At 30.7% G+C, this 24,201-nt stretch overlaps 1 protein-coding gene across 1 annotated transcript; it reads right to left on the bottom strand.

Annotated features, from left to right (window-relative positions):
- Positions 1 to 20,737: 20,737 nt before the first annotated feature.
- On the bottom strand, positions 20,738 to 23,323 carry LOC111888317 (glutathione S-transferase U17). The gene is made up of 2 exons (XM_023884473.3): positions 22,988 to 23,323; positions 20,738 to 21,314 (listed from the first exon to the last, which is right to left on the bottom strand). The coding sequence occupies exons 1-2, from the start codon at positions 23,309 to 23,311 to the stop codon at positions 20,940 to 20,942; spliced, it is 699 nt and encodes a 232-aa protein (XP_023740241.1). The 5' UTR covers positions 23,312 to 23,323; the 3' UTR covers positions 20,738 to 20,939.
- Between the last annotated feature and the right edge of the window lie 878 nt (positions 23,324 to 24,201).

The following is a 24,201-nucleotide window of genomic DNA, read 5'->3' on the forward strand; positions in this document are numbered from 1 at the left end:
ACATAAAAGAATTATAATTTCCAGTTAAAAATTAATTTCAGGTTAAAAGGTTTCAGTTAAACCTAAATTTTCCTCTAAGAACCTGTTATTATGTTGCCATATTTGCAAAAAAAAACAAAAAAAAACAAAAACAAAAACAAAAGCGAAAAACAAAAAACAAAACAAAATTGGTCAAATAGAGATCGCACTTACCTAAGTCGTCAATGTATCCATTTAGTACAAATTTGTTTCCAATCTTCCAAATTTATAACTCCTTAATTACATTATTTTTACTCACTGCTCCGTTATAATCATTATTCTTGTGTGGTTGAACTAAAAAAAAATCCAAATGTCATTGTTTTTTCTGGAATTTTGCTGATATTCAAATGATTATTAATTTTCACAAATAATTGAAGAGATATAAGCCTACAATTAAACTACCAAGAAGAAAACACATCAGAATAGACACTCAGAATATTGGAATAGTCTTCAAACAAACACTCTCTCATCAATTTGACAACGTTTGAGAGTCAATTAATCATGAAAGCAGATTTCATCTTTTATGGAAGTACTTGTAAATCAATAGAACACATGGCCTTATGCTATATATTTTAATTCAGTTTTACATTAAATTGAAGTTAGTTTATTTACGTAAAGCAAGTGCTCATTATAGTGATAACTAACTTACTAACAATAAAACTTCAAACTTAGTTTTATTTTAATAATTTTGTTGGAACATCAGCTGATTCAATTAATATAATTATTTATTATGTCATTTTTTAAATTATTTAAAAAAAGGAAAAATCATTGTATTTATTTTTTTCTTTAAATTAAAAAAAAAAATCTTTTTACCTTTAGCATGAATGATTTGTTCTGCTCGGCATCTCTGTATATAGTATACAACGATGTATGTTTCTCAGTACTTAACAATAACAATAGTTAGCCAAATACTCCTGCACAAACAAAAAAAAAACATCACAAATTTTATTTGAAGACTAATTTCATAGCATCTAGTGAGCATTGCTAAGTAAATAATGAAAGATATAGAAAAAAGAAAATCAAAATTAAGACCATTTTGGCTAGATAATCGATAAAAGTATACAAAGAAAATCATAATTCCAATAGCAATCGCTATAACAAAAGAAACGTTTATAGAGAATGGACGAATTATAAATTCATTCGTCTAGAATAAACACACAAAACGTGTTTACTAAACCCAATCACACACATTCTGATGTGTATCCGTAAGTTCAAAACCCAGAAAATTAAAATGCAACTGACCTTCGCATTAAATCGAGCACCTTGTGGGCATAGCTAAAAAAAATAATTGATTCAAGTAATGGAATTTTCATCATAATGTATCATAACAACAATTACCATAGAATGAATGATATGTTACGATGGATGAAAAGCTCAATCGATGGAAGAGTGGTCTTGTTCTCTTTTGCAATTAAAAAAATAATAATAAGAAACATAAACAGTCAAAATGTTAGAAAAAATGACATAATGAGGGCCTCACAAAATATGTATGAAAATTATGAATTCTAGAGTATTAGTATGTACCAAATACATGCAATCATCATTCCCCCATGACATGATAACATTCTCAAGTCTACTTCCTTGCGAGTAAAATCCATATTTGGAATTGTAAGTGCATAGAAAACAATTACAGCAGAAGCGACAATTTTACCCATCCCTAGCCGATAGCCCTTAAATTAAAGTTATTGGCATTTGAAGGACATTTTTTACTATACAACCCATCAATTCAACAATAATCAATCATATAGAAGTATGCAAGAAGCAAGACCTACTTTAGATGCATTAAGGTTAGGCTATTCTTATCAAAATAACATTTTGGTAGCCCCTAAAACAAAATGAATCAAAAAATGAGGTAAGCCAATTAATAAACTGAAAAATACCACACAATGTCAATTTTCTGAAATAGTTGATAGTTGCACCGCCACCAGTATGGTATATATCGTATGATGCAAGTCAACTGGTTGAAGTTGGAAAAAGTTACGAGAAAGAGACGGTGAAGGATGGTGAAAGTCCGGCCTGAAAGTTATAATGAAGATGAAAAAGATGAATGATTTTAGGACATTTCTTAACATTAAAACAAAATAAAAGCCAAAATGCAAAATTGGCTAATACCTAATTACTCTCGAAATTATCGATTCAGTAATGTTGTAAACCTTCACTTCCGACCAATCGATTACTGCAATTGAAGCAAACATGAAACCAAAGATGAAGAAATTTTTTTCTTGTAATCAGATCCTAGAAATCAAACATATATCAATCACTTTGCCTATAATGATAAATTGGAGCTTTCCTTTTTTTTTTTGGAAAGGGAACTTCCTTAACGAGGGTTTCCGGGCCAGCTTTCACGCATCGACTAATCCCCGCTGCAAACATGAGGCTTTGCCTCATGCCCTGGAGTCACCGTAGGCGAACCTCCATGGCCACAAGGGTTAAATAGTGTCAGGATTTGAACATGAGTTAATAGGTTATCCACCATATCTTCCACATGCCTTACCAAGTCACCACAACCCAAGTGGTTTTGGAGCTTTCCTTTCAGAGTCACAAGGCTTAACAACTGATCAATCTTAGGCTCTTGCTTTATCTCTATAGATATCATCACAGCCAACAAAAGTATATAAATATGATGACCTGGTATTTACAACGGAAAAGGTTTTCTTTTCAAAAATTAGTTGAAAGCAAACTACCTTTTATTTAAACAGACAAAACAATCCAAAAAATACCTTCATCTTTTAACTATGTAGGTCACCCTTTTAGTAATTGCAACTTCAACAAACAAAAGTGACAAAAAGTTAGTACAAGGGCAATTAGGTAAATTATGTTTACTCATTGCAGACAAATATAAAAGTAGCAAGTTATTCTTGTTTTAGAAACACAAGTACCGTCTTATTTTGGTTTTAGAGTTAAATTTTGGTTTTCACTTAGTGATTATTGATCTTTGTGAGGGAGTGTTATTTCCAAACAAAGTAGTTTTGGGTAAATAATAATACCGTCCATCCATCCACTACTAAAACTGATTTTACTGTTTGATTTGCTACAATATTGTAGGAAATGGAGAAGCACAGTGTTGAGAGAGTTTTCAAAAAAAAAATCAACTTTGTTTAAATATCATATGGCTTGAAATTAGAGATTACTTATATACCAAAAATTTTTGAAATTTTCTTTTTTTCCTTTTTCACTCCAAAAGTAGCATTCCACTTTTTTAAATATCACAAAAATAACAAAACACTTACATTCTTTGGAATTTAGCTACCACGTACTTGCCATTGTAAACCCATTAAATAGCACTGACCTTTGTAAAAAAATCACATTTTTAGCATATGTATCTTTTTAGTTTTTAAATAACTCTAAAGTTTTATAATAGATAAAGATACGATGAAAAAAGAAATTATCCATCTTCCTTAACAACCGCTCAATCATTTTAGCGAATAGATGGAGGGCAAAAACTAAACACACAATACTAATCAAACAATAACCTAAGCTGGACACACAAGAACCATAAAACTAAAAATCTCATACCCTACCAATCGATAACTTAAGAAGAAATTTGAAGAATCGATTTGAAGAAAGTCCTAACTGAAATCGGAGTTGATTTAGGAGCATACCTAGATATGGGTAAACATTGAAGTGTCTAGCACGAATCAAACCAAAAGAAAATGTAGAAATTGGGGATTTTCCGTTCTTCATCTACTTCCCCGTCTGATTGAAGAACCTTATGCTTGTTGACACGGTTTGTTTAAGTACTCTTTTTCCAATAATGGACAAAAAAAATATGATGTGAATCCATTATGGTCTATGGTTGATTGCAAGAGGGCAAAAAAGCATAAGGGGTACTGCGTCGGTGGATTAACCTCAAATGGTGGAGCAAGCCTATGGCAGTGCAGGAGGATATTAGATGACTTGGGCGCTGAAGGGGTCGACTGGCTTATGTGGCGGTTGTGTGACAGTAAGTAACGAAAGAGGCAAACTTGGTGGTGAGCGATCGCCTATAGGGTGGTGGTAGTGAGACCTTTTTCATGGTTTATTGCAAGAGGTCACCAAAGCATAAGGCTTGTTGCATCAGTAGATTAACACCAAACGATGGAGCAAGCCTATGGCAATGTAGGAGACTATTGGATGACAGGGGTGCTCGAGGGGTCGGATGGCTTATGCTGGCGGTTGTGTGACGATGGGTAATGGAAGAGACGGAGTTGGTGGTGAGCAATGGCACAAAAATGATGTGTAATACAAATCATAATAATGATAATAAAATGATACTAATAATGATGATAAGATGTCTAACCTGAATTGTAATTGATGATATAATTTTGAATACAAATTTATAGTTGATGATGCAAACTCTCCTATTCATAAATATAAATTTCAACAGAGATAACTTTGAGAGTACTCAAGTCTTAGGTGTTGTTTATTTTTCTGAAGCAAAAATCCATAAAGTCTGTGGACCATCTCTGCAACCCTCTATAGTAGAAGAGGTGGATCAAATGACTGCAGACTATAATAAGAAGCGTATTTGTTTTTTTAACATCTGCATGTTGCTGCAGATATAAAAAAATTAAAATAAACTGATTTTACAATCTGAAAGTAGTTTTTTAATATCGAAAATTTAATAATGTATGACATTTCGGCAAGAATTTATGATATTTCAACAAAAAAAATAATGATATTTTAACAAAACATAAAGATATTTTAGCATAAAATAATGATATTTCATCAACAAGTTATTATTATTCAATATAAAAAAAATCAACAAGAATAAACAACAAAAAATGTGAAATAAGATTTCAGCAATAAATAATCAAAATTTTAGCAAGAAAAAAATGAAGAAGAAGAGGTAGGAAGAGGCAAAACAAGTGTTGCGCCAAGAAGAACACTCGCATAGGTTTTTTAATATGAAGACTTCTGAATAACAAACAGCTGCGAGATGAAAAGTGTTGCGTGTGTGACAAACAACACCTTACACACAATAACTCTGCTTTATTTATAATGGGCAATGCCCTATTTATAGACTCTTCAAGAGTTTGATACAAACCGATTTACATTATTGCAATCGTATGATTGCAAAACACGCAAACATATATTTTACATTATTGACACTTACACTATTACAGAAAATAGCATTACATATGTTTTATCAAAAATTACCATCATTAGTAAGTCAAAGTGTACTAAAAGATTTTGAAGAAGCTTTACAAGAAAAAAAATAACAGATACTTTAGGAGCACGAATTTGTATACTAAAAGCATAGATGCAAAAGAAATGTTTAAAACAAAAAACAAAACAAGATGAAAAAAATTAACTTATGTTGTGAAAATCTTTCTAATAAAGTAAATCAATATGGTTAATAAGCGATGAGGATATAAAAATAAGATTTGGAAAAAACAAACCTATGAACCCAAATATAAACAATATTACAAATAGGGTGAACGAAAATATTTTCGTAACGGAAAACAATATAAGCAAAAATATAAAACTAAAGCAAACTATTGCCTATCTAAAAAGAAAAACTGTAAATGTTGGATATGTCAAGAAGAATGGCATAAAGCTTTTGAATGCCCAAAAAAGAATAAAAAGGAACGAGAAACTATCTTATTCAACACCTTTATGTTTGTTGACACGGTTTGTTCAAGTACTCTCTTCCCACTAATGGACAACAAAAAAGATGATGCGATTCTGTTGTGGTCGGTGGTTGATTGACAGAGGCCATAGAAGCATAAGGGGTGATGTGTCGGTGTATTAACCCCAAATAGTGGAGCTAGCCTATGGCAGTACAGAAGGCTATTGGATGACAGGGGAGCTAGAGGGGTTGGGTGGTTTATGGTGGCGGTTGTGTGACAGTGAGTAACAGAAGATGATAAGTTGGTGGTGAGTGATCGTGTGTAGGGTGGTGGTGGTGAGACCCTTTTCATGGTTGATTACAAGAGGGCATAGAAGCATAAGGAGTGTTGCATCAATAGATTAACCCCAAACGGTGGAGTAAGCCTATGGCTGTGCAAGAGGCTATTGGATGACAGGGGCATTGGAGGGGTCGGTTGGATGATGGAGGCAGTTGTGTGATGGTGAGTAACGGAAGAGGCAGAGTTGGTGGTGAGCGGTCGCCTGCGGGGCAGTGGTGGTGAGACCTTTTTCGAGTTTAACTAAAAAGAAGAATCTAGAGGTGATGGAATGAAAGAGAAGAAAAGATAGCTGAGGTGGTGGCCATTGTAGAGTAACCCAGGGAAAACCCCATGAAGAGTACTTGGGTCAGGTACTATTTTTAAGAGTGAACTTCTTTAATATATATATATATATATATATATATATATATATATATATATATATATATATATATATATATATATATATATATGTATTGTATAAATAAATTTTGAAACTAATGTGAATACAAATTACAAAAGTATAATTTATTAAGTCATTATCCATAAATTATATTCAATACAGGGTAGCGCTGGTGAAAGCTAAACATGCAATTATTTGGCAGACTTTGAAGTTTGTTCATTTACTTTAATTTTTTTATGTTCATTAAGAAACAAATTTTATTAAGTGGTATATCCGTAAAAAGAACGGGGTAAATAACCGAGAGGAGTAACGAACTATTGGTTTTGTTAACATTTAATCATTTTCTTTTTGTGCACTATATACCATCAAACGTGTTGAAATTGTTCACATTTGATCCTTATGACCGGTTGGTGCAAGTTACAAGGGTAAAATCTGAACATTTTCAACAAGTTATATGATATACAATGTAAAAAAAATGGATTAAATGTGAACACAATTAAAAGTTTTTTAGAAAACTAATATTTTTGTGAGAACTTGAGATTTGTTTTTGTTAAATTTTTTCAAAACTAACACCACCACACCATCTCTAGTACATCCACTAAGCCCACTGCACCATAATAATAATAATAAAACATTGTTTTTTGTAATGTGCATATATGCACAAATTGGCATATTTGCAAATTTGAATATTCACTAATCTGCATATATACACAATGCATATTTATAGTTATCATTTTGTTTTTTCATTTTTTTTGACCCACGACTGGCATAAACATTGTTTGTTAAGTTATTTTTGGACGAATCAATGTTTCTTAATACACTTGAAATGTTAAATTTTTCTTCATATTTAACCAAGAACCAAACAAAATAACCTGAAAACCGATTTATGCAAACCTTATTTGGTTCAGTTTCAGTTAACAATCTACATGTAAAAAAAAGTGATTAAACCAAATTGAATAAATAGATAACCAACTAAAAAGATGAATAAAACTGCTACATACATTGATAACCTAGTCTAAACTATGAAATAAGAAAAGAAAAGGAAAACATGAAAACTATAAATATATGCAACGACCCAGATTTTCTACAAATACATCCACAAGGATATATCAGAGGTTTCTAACAAATGTGGAATTCTATGAATATTAAACCCTTTTGCACCACATGGTTAATAACAGGTTTACAAGAAAATCTTACATACAAATTGAAACAATAAAGAAATAAAATCTATTTTATGTCCTTGTGTTCCGTCTTCTCACAAATCATAACTGTTGGTAGTACCTACAAAACATGAAAAACTATATATTAGACCATAGGTTTGGTGAGTTATATTATAATGTGTTTCATGTTAATCTTACTCTTCTATTTTATCTTTCCATCTTTACATACTCTAATCTTCTTCTCTTTCTTTCTCATAATCTGCAATCTAATATCTATCTCTAATAGCATACACTAGTATTATTTCTCATTCATCTATCTATTCTATTTGTTTCTCATCTTTACCTTCTACTCTTGCTCTATCTCTCATCTATCTCATACTCTATCTTCTACTCTTATTCTTTACTATTTTCTTCTCTATGCATACTCTTTCTTAGCCTCTTCCCAGATTCATCTCATACGTTGTGCGTACTCTATCTTCTATTTCTTTACCTCTTTCAAACTCGTCTTTCTATATCACTTTTCTTTCTTGTACTTTATTTTTTATGCTCATACTCTATGCATGCTCTTCTTATATTCTTACTCTACTCTTCTGCACGTCTCTTAATCTTAGCATGCATGTCTCATACTCTTCTTCCTCTTCATCTCTTTATTCTCACATACTCATGCCTAAACATTCTACTTTCAACTATACCCAATGACCACATCTCATACTTTAATATCATCTACCTTCTAAGGGATACATCATCCCATTACATTTCCAGTTAAGCTCATCCGAACTTACTGTCCTCTCTTATGATTACTCGTAGATCCTTAACCTTTCTTCTTCTCTTGAATCTCCTCATGGGTTCTTTACTATTAATCCCTTATGGATTACATCTATGCTCATAAATGAACTCTCTTGCCTTGTTCCACTCATGGAACCTTTTCTTTATCTTCTCTAACCATACACAATCTTGATTCCTGCAAGAATCATGTAACACCATGTAACATCCCAAATATACCAAGTAAACACTTTGATTTTAAACCACCAAAACCATACAACCATTTTTTTAAACCCAATCAATGTATATAAAGATTTCAAAACATCAGAGTGTATCAATAGGTAATGCATAATAAATATTCAGGGGATACTGTGCGATCAAGCTAAGTCCTTCCCTTTCGAATTAGAAGTACCTAAAACATTATAAACATAAAACCGTAAGCACAAATCTTAGCAAGTTCCCCGAAATAGCACATACCATACAAAACATAACAGGTCTATTTCAACCCCAAACGGTTACTATGGGCCAAATCATAGTCTTACTTCCTGCCATGGGCCAAATCATGGTCTTACTTGTATAAGTGTCAAGGGTCATATCCTGATCTTCCAAGCATTTGCTAGGGGCCAAACACTGGTCTTCCATGCAAATGCTAGGGCCACACCCTGGTCTTTCATACAAATGTCAGGAGCGAAACCCTAGTCTTCCATGCAAGATTCGCAAAGATAACTGGCACCCTATATAGTATAGTAAGAAGACTCACCTCATGAACGCATTCAGTAACTAACAGTCTCACACAGTCGAAACGAGGATGCTACATACCTCCTAATGAATCATACAAGGTAAACTCTCAGGCTACCTTCTAAAATCATACAAGGGTTTACCTTCTAAACCCTACAATAAACTCTTAGGGTTTCGAAATAGAGAGGGAGGCTGGAGTTAAAGAATGGTATGGGGCTATAATGATACTTAAATATAGTCAAAACACTAAAATTTAGGATTGGAACCCTGGCTACGTATGCCCAACATATACAAGCATGGCCCAAAATTTCAAAAATGCCACTTGGGGCTAAATTTGCATACAAAACTCAAACCAATGGGCAAAACCTAGAAAAATCAAGATATTACAATATAATAGTGACAATGATTAATATAAAATTATGTTGGTTATGTGACATACAAACTCAAAAGATATAAAAAAATATTTGTGAAAAATATGTTAAATAAAAAAATGATTGTCAATCGAATTAAATTGAATTTTAGACAAATAATTACCAATTAACATGGTAGACGTAACATTGGATTTTTTTTATCCACAAGTAATTTTCTATGTTTTTGTCGGTCTTTTGGGTCGGTAGAATCCATTTCATGTTTAAAGCATTAAAACAATCATAACTCCTATAATAAAACTATAGTGAATAAAGTGTTCACTTTTTTTTAAGTGAAATCTCCAATAAATTCCTAAAATTTTGGCCCGGTTTACGTTTTAGTCCTAAACTAATTTTTGTTTACGAAAAAGTCCTAAAAACCGGCAAAAGCTTGCATTTTTACCCTTTTGACCGGTTGAAACCGGTAACAAATTAATTTAGGACTATTTCGAAAACTGCCCAAAATATTGAGACTTCTTCGCAAAAAAAATATTAGGACTTTCCTGCAAAAAAAAATTTATTATTGTTATTATTATTATTATTATTATTATTATTATTATTATTATTATTATTATTATATATACATATATTAAAGATCTGAAGAATTTTAACAGCAAACACCCATTTTTTTGTCAATTTCAGCCCTTCTACTTACAACCTTCTACCCATTTCTCATTAATCCCTACCGTGCGGTTACTATCCTTTATACCATGGTTGTGTTTCCAGATCCTTCCCACCGTAATTGAGAACCTTCCACCCATTTCTCCTTAATCTCTGCCCTTCCACCGACTTTGTGCCTCCTATTCGTCTCAAAAATCATTCCTAGCCTCTCCATCGCCGTCTCCCACTATTCCACATCCCACTCCTCATTTTCGACCGTCACAGAGGGAAGGATCGATTGCAATGGTTTCACCGCCGGATTCCCTGTTTCGATTCCCGACTTCCTCTCCTTGCCTCTTTGTTTACCACCGCTTTTGGTGGAATTCCGTCACCTCACTACCGCTAACAATCTTAGGTGCTGAGCCTGAAGACTTCATGGTGGGTTTTTGTTCTTGGCGGTGACGGTTCCATCAAAGCTACTTGCAACAAGGTAATTTTCATTGCTTCTTTTGGTCGCTTCCGATTTTATTCATTCGAAATCAGATGGCCTACCCCGTTCAGTTTCCCGACATTAATCTACCGTTCATGTCTCTTTGAAGACCTGGAAACCCAATACTGGCAGGATTGCTCTTGCTAATAAAAATTGAACCGTGTGACTAGATTAATAGATAGTAGGTCACTCAATTTCCTTACAGGTAAGGTGAAATTCATTACAGTTTAATAGAACAGGTCTCCAATTACACATGAAATTTAATTATGCCCTACCCAATTGATATTAAGTTTTGAAGTTGAGTTTCACAATGTATCCCAGCTGCTTGATGAAATGCTTGAACTAGATTGTCCTTTACTATATTTTTTCTGCTTACTACAGGTAAAGGATAAAAAAATGTTTATGTTTGTCCAAATTGATATGCTTTTCATTTTAGATTGAAACATTATGTGATGTTTTTTTACAGTCTGTTGGGGTTTATGGAAGTTGATGATGACTACATTCAAGGTGATTTCAACCTCCGTGGGTTAAGCATTCAAGTTCCTTATTTTGATCTGCACTTGATCTAATCTTAGATGCAGAAACTTTTGATGGTAAGTCGTATCATTTTTACTAAATCTTTGACATTTTTTACACTAAAAATACTAATCCATTCAATTTTTTTTATAGAAGCAATTGTAATTGATATTAGCATCAAAATCTTATACATACCCAACACATTAAAGAAATATTATATTCTCTTAGCAAACTGCCCACTTAAGCGACCATTGTGAGAAAAGAGGTGCACATTATTAATAGTAGCACACTAGCATAGTATGTTGATGAGAAATAAATAATTGTTAGTGATTTGTCTTTGATTTCTAAAAATTGCATTACGGTACATACAAAACCAACTGATGGAATTGAGATTATTTGGTTTGGTTTATATTCAGTTTTTAGTTAATTTGGTTTGATTATGTGGAATTGGAATTGAGATTCTATTCATTGGAGTCTCAATTCCGTCTAAATGCTTATAACTTTTTATTTTTAATATAATTTGAGGTAACATGTAACGCCTGTGTTTCTGGACTTGTCATTAATGTTGATGTAATAGTCCAGGTTAACCTTTGTAACCCATTTTGAGATAATAGAAATGTATTATTTGAGTATTATATGTTTTGTGCTTAAATGTGTGTCTTAATGTAATTAAGAATAAAAATAAGCGTCAAAACAAAATGTTAGATAAAGCTGATATCTATGTATAATGTTGTAGTAGTTGAAATGAGGTTTCCGAATATATAAAGAATGTCGAAATCCGAGTTATAACGAAGAAGTTATGACCTGTCGAAGTTTCGCGACAAAACCGACAACGCTGAATGACGTAAAAAGTGAAATTTACGTTAGAGCGATATTTAGCCCTAGTGATCTAAACGAATGTCATAGAGTTCGTTAAACCGAGAGCGTGCATAAAAAGAATGCCCAAATCTGACTGCGTATGAGGAAGTTATGATTTTCTAAAGTTTCGACTTAGCAGTATGCAGCCCGAATACTCGATTCGAGATCGAGTGATTGTTGGTCTAAACAATCTAAACGAGAATCGAAGATCTCGTTGATAGTAGTGCATTGGTGAAAAGACAGACGAAAACGGACGTCAGATGAAGAAGTTATGAATTTATAACGAAGTTTTCCTGTCCCGGCCTACTAAAATAATATAATAAAAAAAATTCAAAATTAGTAGACGAAGTCTAAAGGAGAGTTGTAGAGCATAATCTCACCTACGCGTGGATATAAAGAACGTCGAAAACGGAGCTCGTATGCGAAAGATATAAATTTCTGAAGTTCGGGGCACGAAAACCGAGCATGTGTCAGGACTCACGACGCGAGACAGTGCTCACGACGTGAGCAGACCGATTTGACCTTTCAAAGCTGTAGACACAAGTGGACGAATGACGAACGCGGTGACCTATCGGGCTCACGACGTGAGCTTTAGAAACTCACGACGTGAGGAATGAAAATCAACCTCCTATAAATAGAAAGCGAGGCCAGCCGTTTAGGGTTGCTATTTTCTCTTCTCTCTCTCTCTCTCTCTCTCTCTCGTTTTACATCGTTTTGCGTGCCAAAAGTATCCTGAAGCCCCGGTATTAATCCCGAGCCCCGAAGCAAGTCCCGAAGCCCTGAAGATCCCGAGAAGTAAGATTCCTGAGCCGAAGCTCTACCCGCAAGGAGCCCGGTTTTTGTGAAGATCTTCCAGATCTACCGAAGAATATTACTCTTAGAGCCGTAGTGCTGTTCGATTATCTTCTGATCAAGTGAGTGTTTAGTTACTTTCTTCTAACGCATAACTATGAAGTATTTTATGTGAAATGCATGTTATGTGTATATTTTGTTGTTATATATGTAAATGTATATTCACTTTATTCTATCTCATAGATATGATTTATTCTCTATGAAATACGTATTATGTGTGTGTGTCTCATCTGTTGTTTGGAATATGTATTGAATGAGAATGCTATACAGGTTTTAAACTATGTATAATATATATATATATATATATATATATATATCTACTAATATGTTGGGTAGAACATGGGTAGATAGTTGATGTGTGATAAACAGATGAGAGGCCTCGATGTTGTTGTTGATCTAGTTATTCAGCGGAGTATGGATAACGACCACATACTCTTTCTAGACAGTCCTGTGGAACGCTAGCAGGTTCATAACCTGTAGGTATTGTGAACGATGTGTTCACCGGTGTACTCTATCCCCCTCATGGTTGCCTTTAGGATATCTATTGTTGAGGAAACCCCTTAGCAGTAATGTCCGTCCCGATGAAAATCCTAGATTAGGTCCCTTGAGATAGATGTTGCTTTAGGGACATAAAGTGAGGATAACGGGAATGGTTAATCGGGTTATTGTTGGTTGGTGAAATTAAATATAATTATTTGTTGTGGGTTGAAAACCCTATATGCTCACCAGACTCCTAAGCCTGACCCACTCAGTTTATTTGTATTACAGGAAGTGGCGCAAGGGTATAAGATGGATGAATCATCGAGTTGTTTTGTTTACAAGTCTGTATATGTATATATTTGTTGAATGACTTGTAATGTTATCGTTTATGCTTTATGGTCTGTATCGGAACATGACATCCCGAGTTTTGATTATATAATGAAAATGCATCTCTTGATGAAATGCTTTGATAAATATTATTTTATCATATTTTGCTTTTGGGAACAAATTCCGCTACTCTTTTAAATCAAAAGGATTTACTCTGAAATTATTTTAAAAAGCATAAATGAAATCGGTCTTTTCTGGCCGTGATTTTGGGGATGTCACACAACAAGTTTGGAAAAGTCTTTTTTTTTTATCATAATCTTTACATTGGTGTTGCTAGATATGTTAATTTCCTTTTTAGAATCTTTTTTTACATTGACACATTTCAATCAGAATTTTAATTACTTGGTAGTAATAGAATGAGTAACATGAGAGGGTGATTACACCTACCCTTTTGATTCAGATTCTGATTCCTTTTCTGATTTCGGAGAAAGAATCCCACATGAGAATAAAGAAAACAATGTTAGTTTTAGGAAGTCATTTGCAAATTACACAGGAGGGTATCTTTATGAGAAAGTATTTACTATAGTTATAGAAAATCTGATGTTGGAATGTCTCATAAAGAGGATCTGGATCCTTATGTTTTGGAAGGGTATATTGGTCAAAATTCAAAACATAGTATTTTACCATGGAAAGAGAGGAAACTTAACTTCAAATACCCACAAGTCAAAGGTGAGGGTTTCTAAAATTCTATTTTATATTAGGGCTTACTGAATTTGTGCTTGCTAATTACAGGGCACCGGTGGTGTTGTTGGATTAAGAGGGAGTGACCACTTGAAAACATCAATTTCGAATCTTCAAAGCCAAATTGCCACTTCCAAAACCAACTTCATTTGCTCCGGTGACACTCACATTCATCTTTCAAACCACTCAAATTAACCCCTGATGTTTTTTGGAAGATGTTATATGTTGGATCCTTAGATGGATCCCGTTATTTTGAAATACTCATGCCAGTTCGATTAATGCAAGTATGTTGGACATTCACAACCGAAGGTGATTTGTTATCTATTTTTTCATCAATTATTTTATGATTTTCATTTTTTATAAATACGATGACATGATGATATGTATGAAATGAATTTAGGCACACATGCTACTAAAACGTTGGACATATGAGGAACAAGGCCTTGCTTAGTCTCTTTTGGTAAACCTGGCATTGAGCTCAGTCAAGGTAAGTAATTTTGAGCACTATTTGTATTTGGTATTTGATATGTTTCCATTATTTTTTGGTTTGATTGATCTATCGGAATTCCCTGTATCAATTTGAATTAATATAAACACTTTTAAGTTTATATTCATTCATTAATGTTGTTAAACTTCCCTTTTTATGTACAAAATTCTTACAGAAAAATCGGATGCATAGCAGAACAAGCCATAAATTCAAACAAAATTGTTAATTTTAGAGTTTTGTTCTTTTAAGTCGTACCAGTTACATTAATCGTGTTGTTATTATTAGTGACACCAGTATAAGATGGTTGTTTATGGAATTGTAGGAGTTCCCTGGACAAAGGAAGAACATATGACGTTTCTACTGGGGTAAAAGGAGCTGATGCAAGTTGATTGGTAAATTGGTCAAAAGATGATTTTTTTTTGTTTTTTTCGCATAAATACTACTTGATCCATTACCGAAAGTGTGTGTATTGTTGATTTGTAGGTATATGATTACTAATACTCAACTGATTTTTAGAAAATTGTATTGAAACATTGTCCATATTTTTATATTGTTTATGTTTGTTTTATAGGGTCTTCGTATTGGCTATAACCTAGCCTTAGCCATTGGTTTATTTAATATTCGGGAGGTAGTACTTTACTTTTTTTTAACAGTGTGTTGCTGTCGTACTTGCTATTTACTTTGCAACACAAAGGGGTCATTGTATTATAACATACTACAACATATTTGTGTATTTGTAAATGGGCGAAACGTAGACAATAACAACATATTTTAATGTAGCTACCAATTAGAACAATGTACTATACTTCCACACAAAAGCGACACCTTCCGACCCCCGCAACGCAGGGGTCACCTTTCTAGTTGTTATTATTATTATTATTATTATTATTATTATTATATTAAAAATACAAACAAGTGTAGTAATTTTTTAATTCGTTATTATTAATATTTTTAATAATACATATAAGTAAACTTGAAAAAATATTAAAGAAATTCTTTAAAATTGAAAGTGATGGTGATGGTAATGTTTTAAGCATTGAAATCATGATATATGCTTTTATGTTCTCATTTTGTATATGATCATTTCACATTTCTTATTATTGTTTTTAATTCAGAATATTAACACTTAACAATTTAAAAGAAGTTGCTTATTTGTAATAATAAAGTTTTTGTTTGTAAGAAAGTCCTAACATTTTGTTTTTTGTTTTTGTTTTTTTTGTTTTTGTTTTTTTGTTTTTGTTTTTTTTGTTTTTTTGTTTTTGCGGAGAAGTCCCAATATTTTGGGTCAGTTTATGAAATAGTCTCAAATTAATTTGTTACCGGTTCCAACCGGTCAGAATGGGTCAAAATGCAAGCTTTTACCGATTTTTAAGACTTTTTTGTAAACAAAAATTAGTTTAGGACTAACACGTAAACCGAGACAAAATTTTAGTATTTTATTGGAGATTTCCCTTTTTCTAACAAGTAAAATGTGGATAATAATCAATTCAATGTTAGAATGTGTAATTTACATGACAAGGATGAAATGCAATTTTACACCTTTTTTTTTGGTTGCATATAATTGTATGGTTAGTTAAAAAAAATTCAATGGTTGTGATATTTAATATATTTTGATGGAAATGATATAAAATGTTAATTTCCGTTGACGGTTACTATATGTAACTTAACTAATTTATATTTCTACTTCACCATACGACATTCAAACACATAATAAACTCCTCGTATTCATTGAAATCTTGCGAAAGTATATTCTTTTAAAATTATATATGCTAAACTGAAATATTGATAACTATTGTTGAGTGTAATCAATTAATCTCTTTTCTAATAAATGAACATTTTTAATCTTTTTTTGCCAAATGTCATTATAATACAACTCCTTATTTATATTATGTCACTAGTTTATAACCCGTGAAAACCACGGTTATAAAATTAATTGAAATTTTATAGTAAAACTTCAAAATTAATAATTAATTATTTTAAATAAATTATTAAGTACGATATATTTTTATTAGTTTTATGAAATTATAATCGTTGATTCAAATAAATATATCTAATTAATTTTTAATATATATTAGACATTTTTTATTTATAAATTAATGAAAATAATAATATAAAATTTAAAATTTAAAATGGAGAATAAATAGATTGACAAATAACATCACATTAATTAGGAGGTCTAATAAATTTTATATGGAGAACTAATAGAATGACAAGTGACATCATATTAATTAAGAGGTCTAATATAATGACACATGGCAAAATGACTACTCTTTTATTAGTATAAGGATTTGTCATGTAGATATATTAGGCAATTCATTTTAAAATTCAAATTTACATTTCCAAATTATATGTTAAATTTGAAGTTATAATAACTTTAAAAATTTGATATATATATCTTTTAATTAATAATTTATTTAAAATAATTGATTAATAATTATAAATTTTTATTATAAAAGTTTAATTAATTTTGTAACTGTGGTTTATACAGATTATAAACTAGTTTATTAATATTTTGATTAGAGGCTTTCGACCGTTATATGAAATTCTGTTATTGATGATCATGAATCTTTTTGTAGATTATCAATTTGAATGTAAGAATCAATATAAGTTTTGTAAATAATATTGAAAAGTTAATGAAGTCGATAAAATAGAATATGATAATATTCTTCCTTAATTTTTCTTCTTCTTCTTTGAAGCTAGTTTTTATGTTATTAAACAACTAAAATCACTTATTAAACCCAATGTTTTAAAAACCGGTTTGAACCGGACGGTCGAACCGGTTAGACCGGGAATCGGAGAAGAGAGCGGGTTTTATCACCGGTTTTATGTCTATTTCTGAACCGGATCGAACCGGCCGGTTTTTACAAAAATCTGGTTGAACCAGTTAAATTGAATAAAAACACATGGAATTGAAACCTTTTGCATAATAAACTTTAGTTGTTTTTTAACATTTATTAGAATTTTTCTAAATAAAAGCATATGATAAATGTTATGAAGTTTTTTGATGCATTTATATTCATCTAGGACTTTATTTTCTTTTTAATCCACGTAGATTGATGTAAAACTTATGGTTATGAGTTATTTTAATGTTTTTAGAATGATCTACAACTTGTTTTCATATGTATTTTAATGTTTGAACGTATGGACATCATATTCTTGATTTGTGTATGTAGGTATGTGTGTGAAAATACAAAAAAAGATGAAAATTATTGAAACCGGTTTACTCAGCGGTCGAACCAGTTAAACCGGTTGAACCGAAAAACGGTCACCATACCGGTTCAACTAAAAAACCGGTTTTTAAAACATTGATTAAACCCAATTTCCTGCCAAATAACATAATATACTCATGATAATTAAAAAACAAATTCAGCCCTATTGTTTAATGGTCTATGAGATAGTGTTTTGAAAAATTCATTTAAACGGGTATAGAAAATTTCCTTTTACGATGAATGAAAATATAAGGAGAAATCTTGTAGCGTATTGATTTTCCTAAAATTATAAAATAAAGTTTTAATCTTAAATTCAAAATTTGGACTTTTCCTTTTACATTTATAGAAGTTACTATATATATTGAAATACGTATAATATACGAGTTGATTTAAAAAAATTAAATATTAAAATGCAAATAAAAAATATTTTTTAATGTACAATTTTAAAATAAGAAAAAAAGAAATGTATTTATTACAATTTAAAATCATATATATGATATTTAATACTTTACATATATAAGTATACGAGTTTAATTTTAAAAATTGAAACAAACCAAAAGTTGACAAGTAGATAATATTTATTTCAAAAACACCACAAAATGACAAGTGTCAAAAGTCATGAGAAATTGGCATGTGACAAAAAACCTTTATTTATTAAGGAGGATATACTAATAAAATTAATTAATATTAGGTGATATTTATTAGGTGGAATCTGAATAAAATGGAAAATAAACTTAAAAAAGACAAATAGATATTAAATAATTCAAAAATTCAGAAAATATGTGTCCAATTCAATGAGAAAACAATATATAACAAAATGAATATTTATTGTTTTAATATAGATAGATTTTAATTAGTTAAATTTTAGTTGAAAATTTAAATGATTAAAAGTGCACTCATTTGCATCATTTAACATATGATAATAAATAAATAAATAAAACATAATATGTGGTTATCACAAGCAACCTCCAAAACCAAATAAAGTATAATATATTTTTTTATTATAGGTTGTAAAGTGTTTTGAAAAATCAGATACCTCATTGTCGATGTAGTATGCCTAAATTCAGATAATGGTTCGATCTGTAGGATTGAATGGGAGCAGTTTGTGGACATTGGAGTGGATTTCTTCTAAAAAATCGATTGTGATTAGCAATTTGTAAAGCTAATTGTATAAAAACATGGAGCTTTTTAGAATTGGGGTTGATGGTAATAGGAGCTCACTTTGTTATTGAAATCTTCCTCCATGTACTTATATTTGATGTATTTGAGGTTGAGGACGAACATCTTCACATTTTGAATTTTACAAGACTAAATATTTGTGACTTGTGGTTTTCTCGCAAGGATTTCCATCTATATTATATGTTCTAAATGTTCTTAGTTTGCTTTATAACAAAATCAGTGGAATTAAATGGAGTATAGAATAATTTATTTGACAAGTATCCAAATTGTGTATATAATCATATGAATTATGTAGTATTTGTTCATACCACATTTGTCATTTGAATCCATGTTAATTTAACTTTTAAATGATTATTTATATTTATATTGATTTTATAGCATGGAACTTCAATATATATACAATTAAAAATTCGAAAAAATATAAAATATGATTATCTAAGAATTTAAAACATTTTGTAGGTACCAAGTATATTGCAATTATTAAAGGTATTGGAAATTATTATAAAAATAATAGGTAGGAGGAAGAATATTTGATGGTTTTATAAGTCTTTTCTTGCCCTTAGTTTTCACAGTTTTTAGTGTAATAGTGAGATCTTCTCTACTCTCTTCTTTATTTGTGAATTTATATAGCAGGATGTTTCAAATTTTTGGTTCTTTCGTATTTCTAAGATATCATTTTGTGTTTATCGGTTCTTCCGTGACTAGTCAAAAGAACGACGATTTGTATTAAATCCCGATGTTTTATGTTGAAGCTTACAATTATTGAGTGATGTAAAAACTTTTAAGGACGATAGTTCTTTGTTGTCTATGTTAGTCAAGAATTAACATCTTCAAGTTGGTTTTATTTTATGTTTTGTGAGTTAATTCGTTCGATAACATGACACTTTTTTTTCTTATAAGCACATCTAACCGTGAATGGTTAATCTGATTTATGGATGAAACGTGGTAATCTAATAATAATATTTTGATTTATAATTGTGACAATTTTATTTCTCAGTATTATTTGTGGGCATGTTTGTTTTTCATATCCTCTCTAATAAATGAATATATTTTTTTTGTCACTTGTCACATCCTCATTCAATTTGCTAAATGTTATTTTGTGGTTATTTAATTTGAATTAATTTTTTTCTAAATGTCATTTTATGAATTTTTCTATTTTATTAAATTTAACATAATATTTTAATGTGATAATTGCAATAAATAAAGTAATAAATGGATATCAATTTCATTAATAATCTTACCTTTTAATTTCAAAATTCCTAAAATTAAAGTTCATTAGTTTCTTTTCTTTATTTAAATTATTTGTTTAAATTTAAAAGATAAAAAACATTTTCATTATAATAATTCATTTTTTTTATTTTCTTATAAATTCAAAGTTGTCAAATATTTTGACATTTATATTTAACTTTTTTTAAAATAATCCATATAATACATTGGTCTTACAACTAGTTAATAACAATCCGATATTAATTCCTAATATTAATTTTCAGATTGTTTGTTTGTTAACTCTGAAAGACCAAAAAAACCAAAAAAAAAAAATGGTAAATGGACATTCTATCAAGTTTTACGCATAATCAAGCATAGCAAAACGAATAAGTTTAGAACATAGAATTTCATTTAGCCCCATTGATTAAAGAGAATAAACGCTAAAACAGTAAGGTTGTAGTCATTATATATAATAAAACAAGATACATTAGCTCAAGCTAAACCGAAACACCATGACATTAAATAATGCTTAAACAAGCAAAGAAAAACATAACAACAATTTCATGCAACACTTGGTGATCTAACTATTGGGATTGAAACATCATATATATATTCATGAGTTTCACAAATGTAATTTCAAGTAGCTTTTGGTGGTGGTCTAGCTTTTGTAAGCCATTTAAAGAAATCTATGTGTATTTCTTGGTCTGGGATCACACCCTTAAGGCTTTCATGTGACAACATACGTTTTGACCATTCTATAAGATTTGGGGTCCTAACTTCATCAAATATCTTGAAATTGTTATGATTTCCAACAAATTTTGTCCAACCTAGAAAACATCCAAGAACAACATCTAGATATCCCACGTCATCTCCTCCAAAATAAGGCTTCCCATTACTAAACTTCACAAATAAATTTTCTAGTACATGTGATTTTTCGATAATCTGTTTTTTTAGGACTTCTTTTCCCTCTTTGTCGGGTGTTTTCCTCAACCTTCCATATAAAGGAAAAAACTGCCAAACAAAATGGATATATGTAAATAAAACAGATTATACAACAACAATAAGTTATAATTATGGTGTATAAATTTGCAAAATTTGACGCTTTAGGTATATAACAAAATTAAAACTATCACATAAATCCAAATAGAAATTATAATTTTTGAGTAAATTACATTATTAAGTATTGTTAGTTTTTGTAAATTTTGTTTCTAGCAAATTTGACCTTTTTTAACATTTTTTATGGTCGTTCTAAATGATGCAATAATTTTTGGTTTTAAGTTGGTTGATTTTTGTAATTTTGGCCAAAAAAAAAAATAGTCATATACTCATATTACGTACAATATGGAGAAAAAAAACTTTTTAAAAGCTTAGAAAAATACTAAAGATTTAAAACAAAACTTTTTGATAACAAAACTACAAAACAGTGACAAACCAAAAATGTAATTTACTCTTTTCTTTCAACAATGATTGAATACATAGATAATTGAAACTTTTAGCGACCAAAATTTAGGAGAACATAAGATGTGAAAATTCATATATCATAATTGATTGGATTAATATCTTACGTAAAGTAAAAAAGTTGTTTTCTTTTACATAAAAATAATTTGAAGTTTAATTAATACCAGAATAATCTAAAAGGAAATCTTACACAAAATTTGGCTTGACATTTAACCAATGTTTTAAAAACCGGTTTTTTAATTGAACCGGTCGGGTGACGTTTTCCGGTTCAACCGGTTTAACTGGTTCAACTAGATGGTCAAACCGGTTCTATATTTTTATATGTTTTTAATTATCCTGTATACATTGTTTACAAAACTTGTCATCTTTTTAATATTGCAAACGTAATTAGAATGCAACATATAAAAACAATCATTATAGAAGTAAAAAACAAACAAAGAAGCTCAAAACAAACACAAAAATCCAAGAATGTCCGATTCAACCTGGTCCATTCCGGTTTAATTCAGCCGGTTGAACCGGTTTTTTATCAAAACCAGTCGGTTCAATCCGGTCAGAAAATCATTATCAAACCGGCCCAAATCGAACCGCCCTCACCTCCGGTTCCCGGATTGACCGGTTCAACCGGCCGGTTCGAACCGGTTTTTAAAACACTGCATTTAACATAGTCATGCAAAAAGAAGGATAAGCATAATCCCACTATTTTAGACCTAATGATTTATCATTTATGCATGTCATTTTCTTATATTTTTATTAAAGCTGGAATCGAACCGAACGAACATGCTACGCTACTCGTTTAATAAATTATATTGTTTATATTCGTTCATTTATGTCTATTAAAATGTTAAACCAACCTAAACAAATAAAATTAGACAAACACCAATATAGTGATGTAATAAAAAACATTTGAACATATAAATTAACCTAAATGAACAAAATAAACCAACATTTACAAACATAAATGAACAAAACAAGACCATTGTTTAGGTTGGTTTAACTAAAAAATAAGAATTTCTGTTAGTGTTTGCTCATTTATGAAATAAACTAACTTTCACGAATGGTCGTTTACAACTCTATTTTTTTACTATATGCCGGAACTTTCTCAACTTTCAACATTCGTATACTAAAAATATCTAAGATCATGGACATTAAATAAAGTATAATATTATTTTCATAGTTTGTAAAAGGGTTCTGGAGGAACATAATTAGTAAATCACTCTGTAACATACCTCTGTGTCGATGTAGTAAGCCCAAAATTTGAGAACAGCTTGATCTGCATGATCATATGGGTAGAGTTTGTAGACATCGGGGTAGATTTGTTCTAAGTAATCGATTATGATAAGAGATTCAAGAATCGGTGGTTTGTTTGATTGTAGAAGAACAGGAACTCGTTTAAAAAGTGGGTTTGATGTCAATAAGAGCTCACTTTTATCATCGAAATCTTCTTCAATGAGCTCGTATTTGATAGATTTGAGGTTTAGGACGAACTGAACCCTACTCGTATATGGACTTGCAATGTTGCCCAGAAGCTTTATTTGACTGATTTCCGTCATTGAATGAGATAGATGTAGACTTGAAGAGGGAGAAGAAGTTATATATATAATATACAAAAAATAATCATATATGGCCCCTAACGTTTAGATAAATGACAAAAGTTACCCCTGGTTTGAGGGGTTATAGCTTGCTTTTCTTGGACTTTTGTGAGATTAAAATAATATGAAGCCCCTTTTTGAATGAGAGGGAGTACTTTGACTATGTATATTGTAATAATGAGAAGTTATAATTTAAAGATAGTGTAATATGACTTTAGAAAATTACATCATAACATGGAAATTCAATTTTAAATGATTGTTATTGGTAGAAGATCAATTTGAACTTCTCTGGTTAAATATTAAATATTTGTCCTTTCATATCTTATATTGCTTTCATATCCACCAACCCCATTTCCTACATCTCGTATGGACTACTATGCAAAGAAGTTATTTTGAATACATTTTTTTTAACATTAGAAATATAACTTATATGACGAGTACACTGGCACACAATAACGACCATGACCAAAAAAAAACTAAAAAGAATTGTACCAAAAAACAAGTAACAAAAACTATAAAAAAAAAATGATTTTAAAAAAATGGTGATCACGTACATATATGTACAGTCCACACCAACGGACCAACCTGTCTGAAGACATATTTAGGAAGTCAATCGAAAAAACACTAATAATATTTAGGTATGTTACCATCTCAAACCTCATGTGTGGAATTTATTTGCAACAATTATGCTCCCATCGTGGGGCTTAAAATATAACTTTGAATATCATCAAAGTAATTACATTTTCAGAAGATCATATATTTTGCCAAATCAATTTTTTGCAAATTAACTTAAATTTGTGATTTCATTTATAAGACAAAAATAACTTCCTAAAATTGTTAATTCCACAAAA

This window comes from Lactuca sativa, chromosome 3 (assembly GCF_002870075.4).
Source record: "Lactuca sativa cultivar Salinas chromosome 3, Lsat_Salinas_v11, whole genome shotgun sequence".
In the NCBI taxonomy this organism is placed as follows: domain Eukaryota; kingdom Viridiplantae; phylum Streptophyta; class Magnoliopsida; order Asterales; family Asteraceae; genus Lactuca; species Lactuca sativa.